Below are 15,100 nucleotides of genomic sequence, written 5' to 3' on the forward strand. Positions count from 1 at the left end.
TGACCAGCCCCTGTCCAGGCCCCCAGATTCTTCTGCCTGGTTGCTGCCTGGCCTCTACTCCTGCCTGATTGTCCTTATCCCCTCCGTGGCCACAGGGGGCTTCTTAACAGCATAAATCGATCTTTTCCCTCTCCTGCTCAACACCCCCTCCGTGGCTCCCATTGCCCCTCACATGTGCCAACATAAGAGGTTCTTCGCGGCCTGCCCGTTTCCCCCCACCCTCCCCCTGGCATGGTCTGACAACCCACCATCATCTCCCGCCTGTCGCCCTGTTCCAGCCACAGGGCCTCCCTCTCTCTGCCTTCGGCACCTTACATTTGGGGTCTGACCCTTTGCGCTTGCTAAGCCCTCAGCCCAAGATGCCCGTCCCCCAAGGCTTTGACCTTTCTGTCTTTCCTTATTATCTTTATTATCCTTCAGGAGTTCCCAGGCTGATCAGGTGCCCCACCCGTGGGCCCGCCCTTCTGCCACAGTGTTAATCAGGATGCTACAAAACGAATTACCTCCTTCCGGTGTTAATATCGGAAGAAAGGGGCTGGTTTAGTTACACCTGTTCGTAGGTTCCACTCGCCTGTCTGCACCCAGGGTGGCCCAGCAGCGGAGTGTTGGCTGACCTGGGCTCCGGTTGTCTGTCCTTTGTGGGATGTTTAAGTGCGTGATTCCTTTGACAGATTCTGGAAGGCTCTGAGGTCCGGGTGGGGAATCTCCCAGAAATTCTGCATCTCGGGAAGAATAGGATAGACGGACTCCACCCGTCGGAGTCCTGGGCTCCAATTCTGCTTCACGCTGAGTCTCAGTGTCCCCATCTGCAAGCAGGGACTCTAGGGGCACCTAAGGAGCCAGTACAGTGACGAGGTCACTGAGTGGTTACCACACAGCCAGTGCGGTTAAAGCCAAGCCCTTTAACACACAATTCCAAGTGACCTCGTTGCGGGTGGGTGTCGGGGGGCTCAGCACTGCCTCGTCCAAAGGGAAGTGGCTGGCCAAGGTCAATTCGGGGCTGGGGTTCAGCAACGAATCGGGCTTTCCCACTCCTTGTTCGCATACCCTCTGTGGCTTCCCCCGACCTCCGGGAGATAGCCCACTTCTCAATCTGGCATTCAAGGACTTTACAGGGTCTGGCCCCACTCCCTAGCCTCGGAAATCACCCCCTCCCCAAATTCTGCTTTTCAGCAAAATAAACCACAGACGATACCTTGAATAGGCCTGTTTTCTTTCCCTTCCATGCCTTTCCGTTTGCTCTTTCCTCTACCTGAATTCCCCTCGGTGAGCTCCTATGCATCCTTCAGAGCCTTAGCTTCAATATCCTGGTCCCTTCTTCTGGCCCCAGGCCTGATCCCACAGGTACCTGGATTTGTCTCCCCCAGATTGGGAGCTTCTGCGGGGGCCGGGCCCAGGGTTGAGGCTTCTCAGGTTCCCCTGACCTATTTGTTGAATGAATGAAAGAACGCGTGAATGAATGAACGGTTTTCATATTATCGGTTTTTTGGGGGATAAGAGCTGCTGAGACCCTTCTCAGGACTGAAGGACCTGGAGACAAAGCAGGTTGTTTCTGGGATAACTGTGAGCTCCGCCTTCCCATCTATGAAACAGGGGTGGTGATTTCCCCAGGGTTATTCAAAGCCCATGGACTTCACTGAGTTAGCGACTGTTTGGACTTCTGTAAATCCAGTCATTCTGTTCAATGAGAACGGGAGGGGGTGGACAGCAGGGTCTTGGGTAGGGGTCAGGGAATTGGACCCAGGCCTGCAAGGAGTTTCTTTCTCACCAGCTACCTGGCCCACCCAGCAAAGGCCTCAGGCTGCCGCTCAGTAGCTTGGAGGAAGTAATAACCAAACCCACAAGGACAGACCCGTGACTGCACTACCTGGGGCACCACCCACAGCGGCACCCAACAAGGTTTACTAGACCAGTAAATCTTCTGTGCTCTCAGCCTTGCTGACAGGGAGGCCCAGAAGTTCTTTCCTCTGCCTTGGTGGGTGGCAAAAGGCAGGGGGTCTTGGATGCATTAATGGAGGTCTATTATAGGGAGGAGGGGAAGTGGGTCTCCCTCCTCTGCCTCGAACTTGAGCTCTCAGACCCTAATCAGGAACCTCATGGGGGCTGGGCTGGTAGGGTAAAGTAGCAGAATCCCTGTTTAATTTTTTTTTTTTTTTTTAGTGTTTATTTTTGAGAGAGAGAGAGACTGAGTATGTGGGGGGGGGGAGGGGCAGAGAGAGAGGGAGACACAGAATCCTAAGCAGGCTCCAGGCTCTGAGCTTATCAGCACAGAGCTAGATGCAGGGCTCGAACTCACAAGCCTTGAATCATGACCTGAGCTGAAGTCGGACGCTTAACTGACTGAGCCACCCAGGCGCCCCAGAATCCCTCCATTGAGGGAAACCTTAGACCTGGGGAGAAAAAAATGGGGAATGCGGGTGGCTGTCGGTTAAGTGTCCGACTCTTCGGTTTCGGCTCAGGTCACGATCTCACCGATGATGAGTTTGAGCCCTGCTTGGGATTCTCTCCGTCTCCCTCTCTCTGTACCTCCCCTGCTTGTGCTCAGTCTGTCTCAAAAATAAACAATCTTAGAAAAAATAATAGAGCGCAAAACTCCTCCATATGATGAATTTGTATAAAAACCCATCGCAAGGTTTTGTGTTTCACCCTGAGTCTCCACTTCCAGTCTTCCCTCGTTTTGAGTTCTCTGTTCTGGGTTTCTCTTGGTTTAGACCAGGATATCTCAGCCTTGACAATGTTAACGTTTGCGGCTGGATTATCCGGAGGCGAGGCTATCCTAGATCCTGCAGGATGTTAATTGCAACAGCATCCCGGCTTCCACCCACTTAATGCCATTAACAGCGCCATACCTCCACCCTTTGCAAATGGTGACGGCCAGGAATGTCTCCAGATGTTGCCAAGTGTATCCTGGGGACAGAACCACCTGTTTGAAAATCCCTGATTTCAGCTGTAAACTGCAGATGGCGGGGGGGGGGGGGGGGGGGGGGGGGGTGGGGGGGTGGGTGCACCTGGGTGGCTCAGTCAGTTAAGCGTCCGACTTCAGCCAGGTCACGATCTCGCAGTCCGGGAGTTCGAGCCCCGCGTCAGGCTCTGGGCTGATGGCTCAGAGCCTGGAGCCTGCTTCCGATTCTGTGTCTCCCTCTCTCTCTGCCCCTCCCCCGTTCATGCTCTGTCTCTCTCTGTCTCAAAAATAAATAAAGGTTAAAAAAATTTACTTATTTATTTTAGAGCGAGCGAGCATGGGCAGGGGAGGGACAGAGAGAAAGGGAGAGAGAGCATCCCATGCAAGGTCCGCACTCTCGGTGCAGAGCCTGACTCGGAGCTCGAACTCACGAGCCACGAGATCGTGACCTGAGCAGAAACCAAGAGTCAGAGGCTCAACCCACTGAGCCACCCAGGCACCCGTTTTCTATCCTTGTAGCTCGGGGTTTGCCTGGGAACCACACCTTTCCCGTCGTCCATCCTAAACTCAGGCCTCTCTTCAGTTCGGGAAAATGTCCTTCCGGGATTCCATTCACTCTTGGACCTCATCCATCGGCGCACGGTTTTATCCCAAGGTTATTTGCCTTTTGAGGTCTCCCAGACCTGCCCTCCAGCAGCCTAACCACCCGCCCCCCCCCCCCCCCCAGGCTGGCAGCCAAGCTGGAATGTCACAGCGACAAGACAGGCCCTATGCCACCCGTGGACAGGGTCCTGAAGCTGCTGAGCCTCCGCCAGCTCCGTGCACCTGCCCTTCCCTCCCCTGCGACCTTGCCCCCAGACTTCAGCCACCCTGGCTCTTCTCTGCCACTCGCATCCAGCTGGCATGCCCGCCAGACCTCAAAAGCCACACCTGCCACCAGGCCCCATTTCCTCCTGTGCCTTTTGTCACCTCGTGTCATTGCAGTGAGGTTTTAATTTGGCGTTTGTTCACCCTCAAGAGCGAGGGTTCCATAGTGGAGACGGTTAGGTGCCCCGTGCCTGTGGAAATCCAGCGTTCATTCGTTCCTCGTCCGTTCAGCACCCATTTAGCGCCTACTGCACACCAAGCACAGTTCTGGGGGCTGGGAATAAGATGGTGACCGAGACAGGAGCTCATGTTCTGGTGGCGGAGATGGATGAGAAACCATCTATATACTTTTTAATGTTTGGCTTGATTTTTGAGAGAGAGCGTGAGTGGGGGAGGGGCAGAGAGAGAGAGAGAGAGAGAGAGAGAGGGAGACACAGAATCCGAAGCAGGCTCCGGACTCCCGAGCTGTCGGCACAGAGCCCGAGGCGGGGCTCGAACCCACGCACCGCGAGATCACGATCATGACCTGAGCCGAAGTCTGGCGCTGAACGGACCGAGCCCCCCGGGGGGCCCTGGGAAACAACACATTTTTCAAGTTTCATCATATATTTTAGGAGATGTAAAGTGCCGTGGAAGAAAAAAAAAAAAAGGAGAACACGGTCGGGGACCAGGGCTGCTAGTGAGATAGCGTGTCCTGAGGAGGGCACGTTGGAGCAAAGACCAGAAAGGTGTGAGGGAGGGAACCGTGTGCACGTCTGGGGAAGAGTATTCCAGGCAGAGGGAATAATCTGTGCAAAAATCCTGATGCAGGATCATACGCAGCGTGTTCGAGGTTAAAACCCCCACAAAAACACTCTTACGTGGGGTTAATTCTCCCCGTTTTACGTGGAGGCTCAGAGAGGGCAGGCTTCTTTTCCAACGTCACACAGCAGAGCCTGTGGGATAAGATCTGAGCCCTGTTTCCGGGAGACATCTGGCCGGAGGGGCTTGGCCGGGCGGTGTGCAGACACATTAGGGAAATGGCCTCGTGGATCCAGGAGGAAGGCACCCTTCCCGGCTCTAGATGGAAATGGGAAGCTGCTCTCTTCTTTGCTTCCAGGCCATAGCCGGGTGGGGTCGCTTGGGGCACGGGGGAGCCTTCCGGAATCCACTGACTGCCTCACGTTTTCCAGGTGCCGGTGGGCAGAACAAAGAGACCCCAGAACAGCACAGGCAGCTTGAGGTAAGTCCTGAGGTCCACGTATTCATTCAACAAACACTCGTTGACGCTTGGGGAGTGATGGCAGCGGGATTGAAACCCAGGAGTGGGGCTCTGGAGTCTGTACCTCTCTGGGGTGAGTCAACACGACACGCTTCTGAGAATGGGTGAGTCCTGCCTTGGGTCTCATCCAGTAGGTTCATGCTGCGCCGGAAAACAGACCTTCACATTTAGGACTGAAAAACACTAGAGACACTACCTCTCCAGACGAAAGGACATTAAGGGAATCCAGGGAAGCCCGGGAAAGGGATCTGGAAGGGAGACCGAGGGCTCTGCCTGGATACGGGGAAGGAAGGCTTCTAGGAGGAGGCGACATTAGAGCTGGGGTTTCGAAGGATGAGTCAGAGTTTACCAGAGAGAACCTTCATGAATTTACTTTTATTCATGAATTTATTCATTCAAACACTCCCTGCTTCCCCCATGTGTCTGCCCCTGCTGGGCAATTCAGGGACCCTCAGGAAGTCACCAGTCTTAGAAAGACAAAGCTAAACGCAGACACCCCCGTGGGATCAAGACTGGACCAGAGAGGGGTAGACAGAGCTACAGGTGCCAGACAGAATCAGGAGTGTTCCCGAGGGGTTAAAGAGGGCTTCCCAGGGGCGCCTGGGTGGCTCAGTCGGTTAGGCGTCCGACTTCAGCTCAGGTCACGATCTCGCAATCCTAGAAGCTCGGAGCTTCCTAGTGGGGCAAGTGAAAAGGGAAGCAGGAAGCATCCTCATAGCTCTCAACGGATAAAGAGGGAATTCTTTGGGTTTCTGGGCCATTTCTGAGGCAGGGACGTGAGGAAGACCAGGTCAAAAGCGGGGGGGATTCCGGGCACACCGAGCCTGGGAGGCTCACCTTGGCATCTCCAGGCCTCGGTTTTGTCTGTAAGGATTTAATCCCCCGCAGGGCCTGGGCACCCGTCAGAGCCAACGTGGGTTGAGGGGCGGGAGGAGGCGTGGGGTGTGGGGGGGATAGGAGAGGGTGCGTTTCGATATCGTACCGACCGGAGCGACTGTAGGGCTGCACCCAGGTGTTGGGGTCCACAGGTACCTCAGGGAAGGCGCTTGACCCGTCTGGTATCTTCATTGCCTGTTACTCTTAGCAGGAACCACCAGGCCAGCCAGGATGAGATGTTCTTGGCCCCGCAGCACAGAGGCGGCCCTGCCTGTAGCTCTGAGCATCGTCACCCTCTTCTTCTTCAGTCTGTACATGTCATCGCCCGCCTTCCAGAGCCTGAAGGAGCCCCAGGACAACCCCGTGGCCCTGACCTGGCCCTCTCTACCCTCTCGGCCCGCCCCGCGCCCCCGCCCACCCCCTGCAGGGCCAACGCCTCCATGGCCACCCTGCCCAGCTTCGAGGGGCAGCCACAGCAGGTGCGTGACTTCCTGCTCTACAGGCACTGCCGTGACTTCCCGCTGCTGCAGGACGTGCCCCTGGGCAAGTGCGCGCCGCCCGTCTTCCTGCTGCTGGTGATCAAATCCTCGCCCAGGAATTACGAGCGGCGGGAGCTGGTGCGGCGCACTTGGGGCCGCGAGCGCCAGGTGCGGGGTGCCCAGCTGCGCCGCCTCTTCCTGGTGGGCACGGCCCCTAACCCCCTGGAGGCTCGCAAGGTCAACCGGCTGCTGGCGCTGGAGGCACAGGCGCACGGCGACATCCTGCAGTGGGACTTCCATGACTCCTTCTTCAACCTCACGCTCAAACAGGTGAGCCCGCGGGGAGTCACCTGATGAGGGCCACCCCCTCCTCCCTGCCCCCTCACCCCCGCCTCCTCCGAGGGGCCCAGGGGCCCAGAAGTCCCCATCCATCCCTCCCCGCTTTCTTCGCTGCCCTCACGGCGATCGGCAATCGGAGTCGCTAAGGGAGGCGGGGAGAAAGGGCAGGGTGACCCCATGTACAAGCCCGGCTGGCTCTCGGAGCCTGATGCCCTAGGTTTGAATTCATGCTCTGCTGCTTGCTCGATAATCATTTACCACTCGGGGCTTCCGTTTCCTCATAGTTATCAAGGAAATGGGATTGCTTGGATCTGCCCACCTCCCTCCCAGGGTTGTTACGAGAATTACAGGAGATAATATTTACAAAGCTTCTAGAGCAGTGCCAGATGTTCAAATGACGAGCAGGGGTTCGGGGCGCCGGACAGAACATCTTGTTGACTTGTTCTGTCTTCCCGTGAGGCCCAGGTCTGTGCCACGGGTGCTCAATAAAGACCTTTTTGGTGGACCAGAACCCACAAGAGAACCCTGCCTTGACCCAGATAAGGAGTAGCCTTAGGTGAGCCTCCCAGGCTCGGTGTGCCCGGAATCCCCCCCGCTTTTGACCTGGTCTTCCTCACGTCCCTGCCTCAGAAATGGCCCAGAAACCCAAAGAATTCCCTCTTTATCCGTTGAGAGCTATGAGGATGCTTCCTGCTTCCCTTTTCACTTGCCCCACTAGGAAGCTCCGAGTTTCTAGCATTCTGATACACACCATCACCGACATTCTCTAGACCAGAATTAGAATGAAATTAGAATTAGAGGCTCTGAGGACCTACCCAGGAGTCGAAGGGGACCTAGTGTAGGTCCCTGCTTACAGTTGGCACAGACGGGTCTGGGCTCAAGACCTTAAGTGGCTACATATCTGTTGTGTGACCTTGTCCAAGTCACTTTATCTGCAGAGCCTCTATTTCCTCATCGGTAGATGGGGTTGAAGATCACCCCTGCTTGCAGGAGAGACTCCAGGCAGGGCGGTGCCTGGCGTTGCAGCAAAAGTTATTACGGAGGAAACTGAAGCTGAGGCGGTTAGAGGGCCAGAGCCTCTCAACCTGCCACGTTCTTCATTCAAAACACAAAAGCATGTAAAAATGTCAACTTGACAAATCTGAATCCAGTACCTACAAAGTGATGACCCCACGCTGGGTGCTCGGGAGATAACACGGGAGAGACACAGTCCACCCCCACCCCAGGGGAAGCCTAGAGTCTGGTGGGGAAGGTAGATGTTAAATAATAGACAAGTAACTATTTACCAGCAGTGCTTGGCCAGGCAGAGTCAGAAGGAGCTACAATAAATGTAAATGTGACAATTTTCCAGCACTTGTTGGCGCTTTACCGAGCATCATCTCCACAGGTCCCCAACACTCCCGGAGACAGGTCCTCTGATAAGGTCTGTCCGGAAGGTTGGAGACTGAAGCTCAGGGTGGGGCCTCAAACCCATGCTAGTCTGGCCCGGGAACACAGCCTCGTCTGGGCTCCTTGGGCTGGGCGGCCGGCCGGGACCCACAGCTGATTGCCCCAGCCCTCAAGCTCGTGTGCCCTGTCCGCCTCGCCTTCAGGTGCTCTTCCTAAAGTGGCAGGAGACTCGGTGCACCAATGCCAGCTTCGTGCTCAATGGGGATGATGACGTCTTCGCACACACAGACAACATGGTCTCCTACCTGCAGGACCATAATCCCGACCGCCACCTCTTTGTGGGGCAACTGATCCACAGTGTGGGCCCCATCCGGGTTCCCTGGAGCAAGTACTATGTGCCAACAGTGGTGACACAGGAGGAGAAGTACCCTCCCTACTGTGGGGGGGGTGGCTTCCTGCTGTCCCGCTTCACGGCCACTGCCCTGCGCCGGGCCGCCTCCACACTGGACCTCTTCCCTATCGATGATGTCTTCCTGGGCATGTGCCTGAAGCAGGAAGGTCTGAAGCCCGCCTCACACGGCGGTATCCGCACAGCTGGCATTGGGGCTCCCTCGGCCCGCATATCCTCCTTTGACCCCTGCTTCTACCGGGAGCTGCTGCTGGTCCATCGCTTCTTGCCATACGAGATGCTACTCATGTGGGACGCCCTGAGCCGACCCAACCTCACCTGTGGCCAGCAGATGCAGGTCTACTGAGGTGGGATCAGGGCCCGCAGCCTCTAGGCTCTGGTCTCCACCCCCACTGGAAGGGGCTGCATCTTCCTCCCGGAAAGCAGAAAGCTCTGTTCTCCCAAGTGGGCCAGGCACAGCGGAGCGCCAGGGCGGGTTTGATGAGCGACTAGTCTAGCTGGCAAACTCCTAGACGTCCTGCAAAACCCACCCGGTCCTCGAACCCATGTTCCGTCATCTTCCCTAGCCTCTCAGCTGAAGGGGGACAATCTCTCCCCAGGGCAGCCAACTGCAGAAGCACTTCTGAGTCAAGGTCCTGTTTCCCAGCTCCGACCTTGATCATGGGACGGACCTTCCATGGTGGCCAAGCCCTCCTTGGTAGTAAAGCCCCAGTGGTTTAATGGTAGGTGAGTTCCAGCCATGGTTCAAGGTTCGTTGGGAACCCTAGGTCCACATGCAGCTGAAGTGAGAAGTATTTGGCTGGCTGGGAAAGGGGTTTTGTTCCCTCCCTCTGCCTCCCCCCCCCCCCACCCCGGGGTCTCTGCCCCCCTCTGACCTCGGATGGTAGAAGGGGCTGGAGAGCCCCGTGAGTGGGACCACCCCCTCCCTGCTCTAATGGCGGAAATGTCGGGCAGAGGAGGCAGACGGCTGTCTGACTCAGGCTATGAGAGCTCGGACTTTCTGGAGTCCCCGAGAGAGCCCAGCTCCCATATTTGTGCTCCCCCCAAATCCCGGGAACGAGATCAACACACGCACTCACCCCGGTGCCCAGAGAACGGGGCGATTCAAGCCCTTGGATGTCTCTGAGCTCTGGGGCCCCAAGACCGGCCCCCCCCCCAGTATGTTGGATTGGGGAGATCCAAGCAGAAGAGTGATGCCCCCCACCCCAGCCCTGCTGGCTCTGGGCAGATGTCCGGGGGGCTTGGACTTTGTAGGCTTCGGAGCTGTGGCTTGAGAGGGAGGAAGGGGGTACCTCGGCAGAGTGAGGACTGGGGAGCAGACCCTCCGGGAATAAAATGTTTTGTGAGGACCTGAGTTTTGGGGGTTTTGTTGTTTTTAAAGCGGTTTGCAAGTTTTAACTGAGACCAGTCTACGATCTGTACAAGTCACGTTTGCAGTAGAAAACACACCAACAAAAATGACTTGGATGAACAGGAGCTCCTGTCAACAGGTCTGACGTCATCCTGCCCCTGCTCACGTACCCTTGATGGTTCCCTATCACCCTCAGCTCATGTCACCCCACCCAGACCGGGTATCACCGCCAGCTGGACAGCACGCTCGGAGGGAGAGAGAGGCACAGGGGTGAGACTGCTCCTGGCTGCGGGCCTCCTGCTTCCGGCAAGGCTCTTTCCAAACACCACCCAGCCCCTCTCCTCCCCAGACGCCCCTCCCACTAGGATCGTGGCTCCGCTGTCCTCTGTCCCACTTCCTGCTCTCCCTTCTTTAAGGATTTGTGCGCCTCCTGTATGCTGCACACCTTGCCCTATATTCCTGCTGCCGGTGCTGTGTTGGCAGATACCCACCCTGTAGTGAGAAAACCTGTGAACAAATAGGAAGTTACCGGAAGTGGTAGGAACTTGGAGAAGTCAAGCAGGTGGACACACAGGGATGGGAAAGAGTATTAGCTGAGAGATCAGGAGACTGGAGCTGGGACCTGCGGAAGGAGGACATGGCCCTGGGAGGAACCGGGAGAAGGGTGTTCTAGGCAGAGGGCACAGCATGTGCAAAGGCCCTGCGGTGGGACAATCCGGAAATGTTCAAGTTGCAGCGAAAAGGCCGTGGCTAGAGGTAGGTGAGTAAGGACGATATGGAGTAAGGAGGGACGCGAAGTCACAGGGGCTGGCCACATAGGGACTCGTGGGCTGGGGTGAGGAGAGAGAGAGGGTGTTGTTTTGAGAGTGATGGTACCTTTGAGCAATGAAAGGACATGATTGTTTAAGTTTTAAGAAGCCCTATGGCTGCCATAGGGACTGCTGGGAAGGGGGGTGACAGTACCATCCAGGCAAGGGAAGGCAGGCCCGGATGACACAGGGGCTGCAGGGATTTCTAACATGTAGGTCAGACCTCATCCTGCCCCTGCTCACACACCTTGTGGCTCCCCATTGCCCCCGGGAGAGAGTCCTGCTCCCCTGCTGCCCCGGATTGAGCAGGATACAGCCCCCCGGAACCTTAGAATATGGCCTTTTTTGGAAATAGGGTCTTTGCAGATATAATTAAGGTAAGGATCAAGGTAAGATCATCCTGGATTAGGAATGGGGTGGGTCCCAAATCCAATGAAGGTGTTTTTGTAAGAGAAATGAACACAGACATGGAAAAGAAGGCCACGTGAAGACAGAGACAGAGGGGCTCTTGGGGGGCTCAGTCAGTTAACCGTCCGACTCTTGATCTCCGCTCAGGTCGTGATCTCATGAGTTCATGAGTTCAAGCCCCACATCGGGCTCTGGGCTGGCGGTGCAGAGCCTGCTTGGGATTCTCTCTCCCTTTCTCTCTGCCCCTCCCCTTCTCTCTCTCTCTCTCTCTCTCTCTCTCTCTCCCTCTCTCAAATAAAAAGAAACATCGTTTTTTAAAAAGACAGAGGGGCACCTGGGTGACTCAAGTGTCCCACTTCGGCTCAGGTCATGGTCTCGAGGTTCATGGGTTCCAGCCTCGCACTGGGCTCTGTGCTGATGGCTCAGAGCCCGGAGCCTGCTTCGGATTCTGTGTCTCCTTCTCTCTCTCTGCCCCTCCTCCGCTCGTTCTCTCTCTCTCTCGCTCTCAAAACGAAATAAACATTAAAAAATTAAAAAGAGAGAGAGAGCTTGGAGTCATGCATCTAGAAGCCAAGGAAGGTCAGGGATTGCCAGTAGCCACATGGACCAGGTTCTTCCTCAGAGCCTTTCGAACAGAAACCACCCGGCCACACCTCGACTTCTGTCTCTGGCTCCTAGAACCATGAAGGAAGAAATTTCTACTATTTTAAGACTCCCGGTTTCTGCTAATTTGTTATGGCAGATGTAGGGAAGTAAGACAGATGCAACAACCGGATCGCGTAGTCAAATGCTTGGTCGTTTTCACTCCGGAGGCCTATCATACCATTTCCATCCCAGGGTGACTGGAGGTTGCAGGTGAGAAAAATGGTCAGAGTCGGATCAGTCAGTGGCCACTGTGACTCATTCCGGCGTCCATAGGTTTGTCCGCCGTTAAGTGGACGTTCGGGGACATGAAGCCCGCCCCCCTCACGGGTCTTGACAGATAACCTGGATTCAAATCCTGCTCTTGGCCATGGCCTCTGTGTCTGACCTTGGCAAACAGCCATCTCTCCCGGGCCTTAGTTTTCCCTTTTTTTTTTTTTTTTTTACTATTTATTTTGAGAGAGAGAGAGAGCGCGCATGCGTGCATCTCAGGGCTGATTCTACCAACCTGACCCCAAATCAGGGGTCGGATGCTTAGCCAACGAGCCACCCAGGTGCCCCTTGTTTTCCCACTTCGCATTGTGATGAGTCACAAGTTGCCGTCACGCTCCTGAAAGTGATGGGTGGGTCCCCGTGGGTCCCCGGCTGCCGGGGTACGACCCACCCACGCAAGGGCTGACCCAGGCTTGTCCCTTTTTCCTTGAGAAAGATGCAAAAGGCTGCTTCGGATTCTGCAGGAGCTTCATTTATTTACTATTAGGGAGACGACAATGAGGGTCGGTGTCACGGATATGGGGCGGGTGGCGCCTGGGGCTCCTCAGAGATGAGAACATTTGGCCCTCAGAGTCTGGTATCCCCGTGAAACCAAGGACCCTCCAGGCCAGGGTTGAGGTGCGATTTTTTTTTTTTTTTTTTTTTTTTTTTTTTTGCAGTTGGCCCCACAGAGGAAGGTGGCCCGGGGGAGGCGGTGAGTGCTGGGAGGTGATCCGCCCCGTCCTCCCAGATGGGGCTTTATGGTGCTCCAGGAGCCCGCCAGACCTGACCCCTGGGGGGGTCTCTGGATCCTCTGAGGCCACACCCAGGCGGGTTCAGTGAGGACACAGGGTCAACAGGTGTTGCCGGGTGCAGCCACTGAGGCAGCAGAAATGTGCAGGGTTGGCGGTGGCTGCCCGGCCAGGGCGGTGACGGCGAGAGGCCTGGGGCAGGGGCTGTGGCACAACAACCAGTGTGGGGTCCCCATCGGCCGCCAGCCCGTGGAGATGTCGTCCTTCCAGCCACTGCAGCAGCTCACCTGGGGACGGAGCAGAATTCAGCATGGACAGGGGACCCTAGGGGACCCCTCCCCAATACGTGCAGACAGTCGCACGCTCACGTTGTGCCGTGACCCACCAGACGCTCAGGATGTGCACAAATAGAAAGGGAGCGACTGCTAAGTGCCTACTGTATACCGAGCACGGACATAATCCCCCATCCAGGTGTGCGCACTCTCGAGCCGCGCTCACGGGTCCCCGGTTGTGCACGTTTCCACGAGCCACCTACCACACAGACACGCAGACGCTTCGCAAAGCCGAAGACAGCAGAGGTGACATGTGACATAGACGTGTGCACCCGTGTGCAGGCTCACATGGACACACAGCCTCGTACCCCTTCCCAGTCTCCCCCTATGGGTGCCCGCCTGCATCTGGGTCGCAAAGACGCACACATCAGGACACACACGTGTGACGCACATGGGCACACAAATCTGTTTTCCACCCTCCGCACCAGGGCCCGCAGTAGGATGAGAAGACGGAGCGCTGGCCTCAGTGCACAATTCAAGCGGGAGCCTAAACACTCAACAATGAAGATTAATCCTCTTTTAATGCACTGTCTTTAAATTTTTTTTTTTCAACGTTTATTTATTTTTGGGACAGAGAGAGACAGAGCATGAACGGGGGAGGGGCAGAGAGAGAGGGAGACACAGAATCGGAAGCAGGCTCCAGGCTCTGAGCCATCAGCCCAGAGCCTGACGCGGGGCTCGAACTCACGGACCGCGAGATCGCGACCTGGCTGAGGTCGGCCGCTTAACCGACTGCGCCACCCAGGCGCCCCTGATTAATCCTCTTTTAATGCACTGTCTTTAAAAAACCTAGGGGCGCCTGGGTGGCTCAGTCGGTTAAGCGGCCGACTTCGGCTCGGGTCATGATCTCGCGGTCCGTGAGTTCGAGCCCCGCGTGGGGCTCTGCAGAGCCTGGAGCCTGTTTCGGATTCTGTGTCTCCCTCTCTCTCTGACCCTCCCCCATTCATGCTCTGTCTCTCTCTGTCTCAAAAATAAATAAACGTTAAAAAAAATTAAAAAAAAAAAACCCTCAAGTAACGCCCCAAATCGCGAAGATCAAAACGCTGGGATTGTAAATAAGGCAGGCTCTGACCGTGCGCTTGTAAGACTCCGCCTCGCTCGCCTCGCACTGATTCCTGCCCGGCAGGGGACGCATCCTTGGCGAATTTGCACACACCGGTGGGCAAGTGGACCCCCGGGGACGCGCGTTGCAAACCACCCGCCTGCCCCCGCCCCGACGCCAGCGCCCGCGTGCACCTGCCCCAGCTAGAAACCCCGGAGCGCAATCGTCGCGCGGCTCCACTCACGGTCCCCGCCAGCCACTCGCCGCCCGTCTTCGGAGGACCAGCGCGGGCCCCCGCACACCCGCACCAGCGCGCGCACCAAGTGGTGGCCGCACAGCTTCTCTGGGGCTTCCGGAGCAGGCGCGGGGCCCAGCGCGAGCGCCAGACCGGTGCCCAGCAGCACCAGTGCCCAGGTGAGTGGGCGGCGGGGGTCCATGGCGCCAGGAGTCCGGCCCCAGCGGGGATCCCTTCTTATAGGCGGCCAGCCAGCCCCAGCTGGGGGACCTTGGATGGGGGACAGAACGTTCCGCGGGATGGCTCAGGGAGAAGGTCAAGGGTGGGGTGAGTGCAAGTGTAGTGTAAGCCCCAGCAGTTGTGTCCCTCCTCCACTCCCTCCCCACCCCAGTAATCTCTATGCCCCAAGTGGGGCTCGAACCTAAGACCCAGAGATCAAGAGTCACGTGCTCCACCTCCTGAGCCAGGCTTTGGTATAGTACCTGACTTAAACTTTTGATGGCCCATCTTCAAGGGTGGCTATCTGGGGGCGCCTGGGTGGCTCAGTCGGTTAAGTGACTTCAGCTCAGGTCATGATCTCACGATTGGTGGGTTCGAGCCCTGCGTGAGGCTCTGTGCTAACAGCTCAGAGCCTGCAGCCTGCTTTGGATTCTGTGTCTCCCTCTCTCTCTCTCTGCCCCTCCCCAGCTTGTGCACGTGCTCACTCTCTCCCTCTCTCTCTCAAAAATAAACTTAAAAAAAAAAAAATGATGGCT

The 15,100-nt window shown here is 56.5% G+C and overlaps 2 protein-coding genes across 2 annotated transcripts; one reads left to right on the forward strand and one right to left on the reverse strand.

The window, feature by feature from the left end:
* Positions 1 to 5,048: 5,048 nt before the first annotated feature.
* B3GNT3 (UDP-GlcNAc:betaGal beta-1,3-N-acetylglucosaminyltransferase 3) lies at positions 5,049 to 9,876 on the forward strand. The gene is given in 4 exon segments (XM_047850571.1): positions 5,049 to 5,103; positions 6,118 to 6,309; positions 6,312 to 6,715; positions 8,317 to 9,876. Coding segments are annotated over 4 exon segments (1,203 nt in total). The 3' UTR covers positions 8,869 to 9,876.
* A 2,585-nt stretch (positions 9,877 to 12,461) lies between these two features.
* Positions 12,462 to 14,570, reverse strand: INSL3 (insulin like 3). Its single transcript, XM_047849191.1, has 2 exons — positions 14,355 to 14,570; positions 12,462 to 13,023 (listed from the first exon to the last, which is right to left on the reverse strand). Exons 1-2 carry the CDS (start codon positions 14,545 to 14,547, stop codon positions 12,821 to 12,823), a joined length of 396 nt encoding a protein of 131 aa, XP_047705147.1. The 5' UTR covers positions 14,548 to 14,570; the 3' UTR covers positions 12,462 to 12,820.
* Between the last annotated feature and the right edge of the window lie 530 nt (positions 14,571 to 15,100).

The sequence above is a fragment of the Prionailurus viverrinus genome, chromosome A2, assembly GCF_022837055.1.
Source record: "Prionailurus viverrinus isolate Anna chromosome A2, UM_Priviv_1.0, whole genome shotgun sequence".
NCBI lineage: Eukaryota > Metazoa > Chordata > Mammalia > Carnivora > Felidae > Prionailurus > Prionailurus viverrinus.

Coding starts and splice junctions, on each gene's coding strand:
- INSL3 (XM_047849191.1), bottom strand. CDS start 14,547: ATGGACCCCCGCCGCCCACTCACCTGGGCACTGGTGCTGCTGGGCACC. Junction 13,024..14,354: donor GCGAGTGGCTGGCGGGGACC/GTGAGTGGAGCC, acceptor CTCCGTCCCCAG/GTGAGCTGCTGCAGTGGCTG.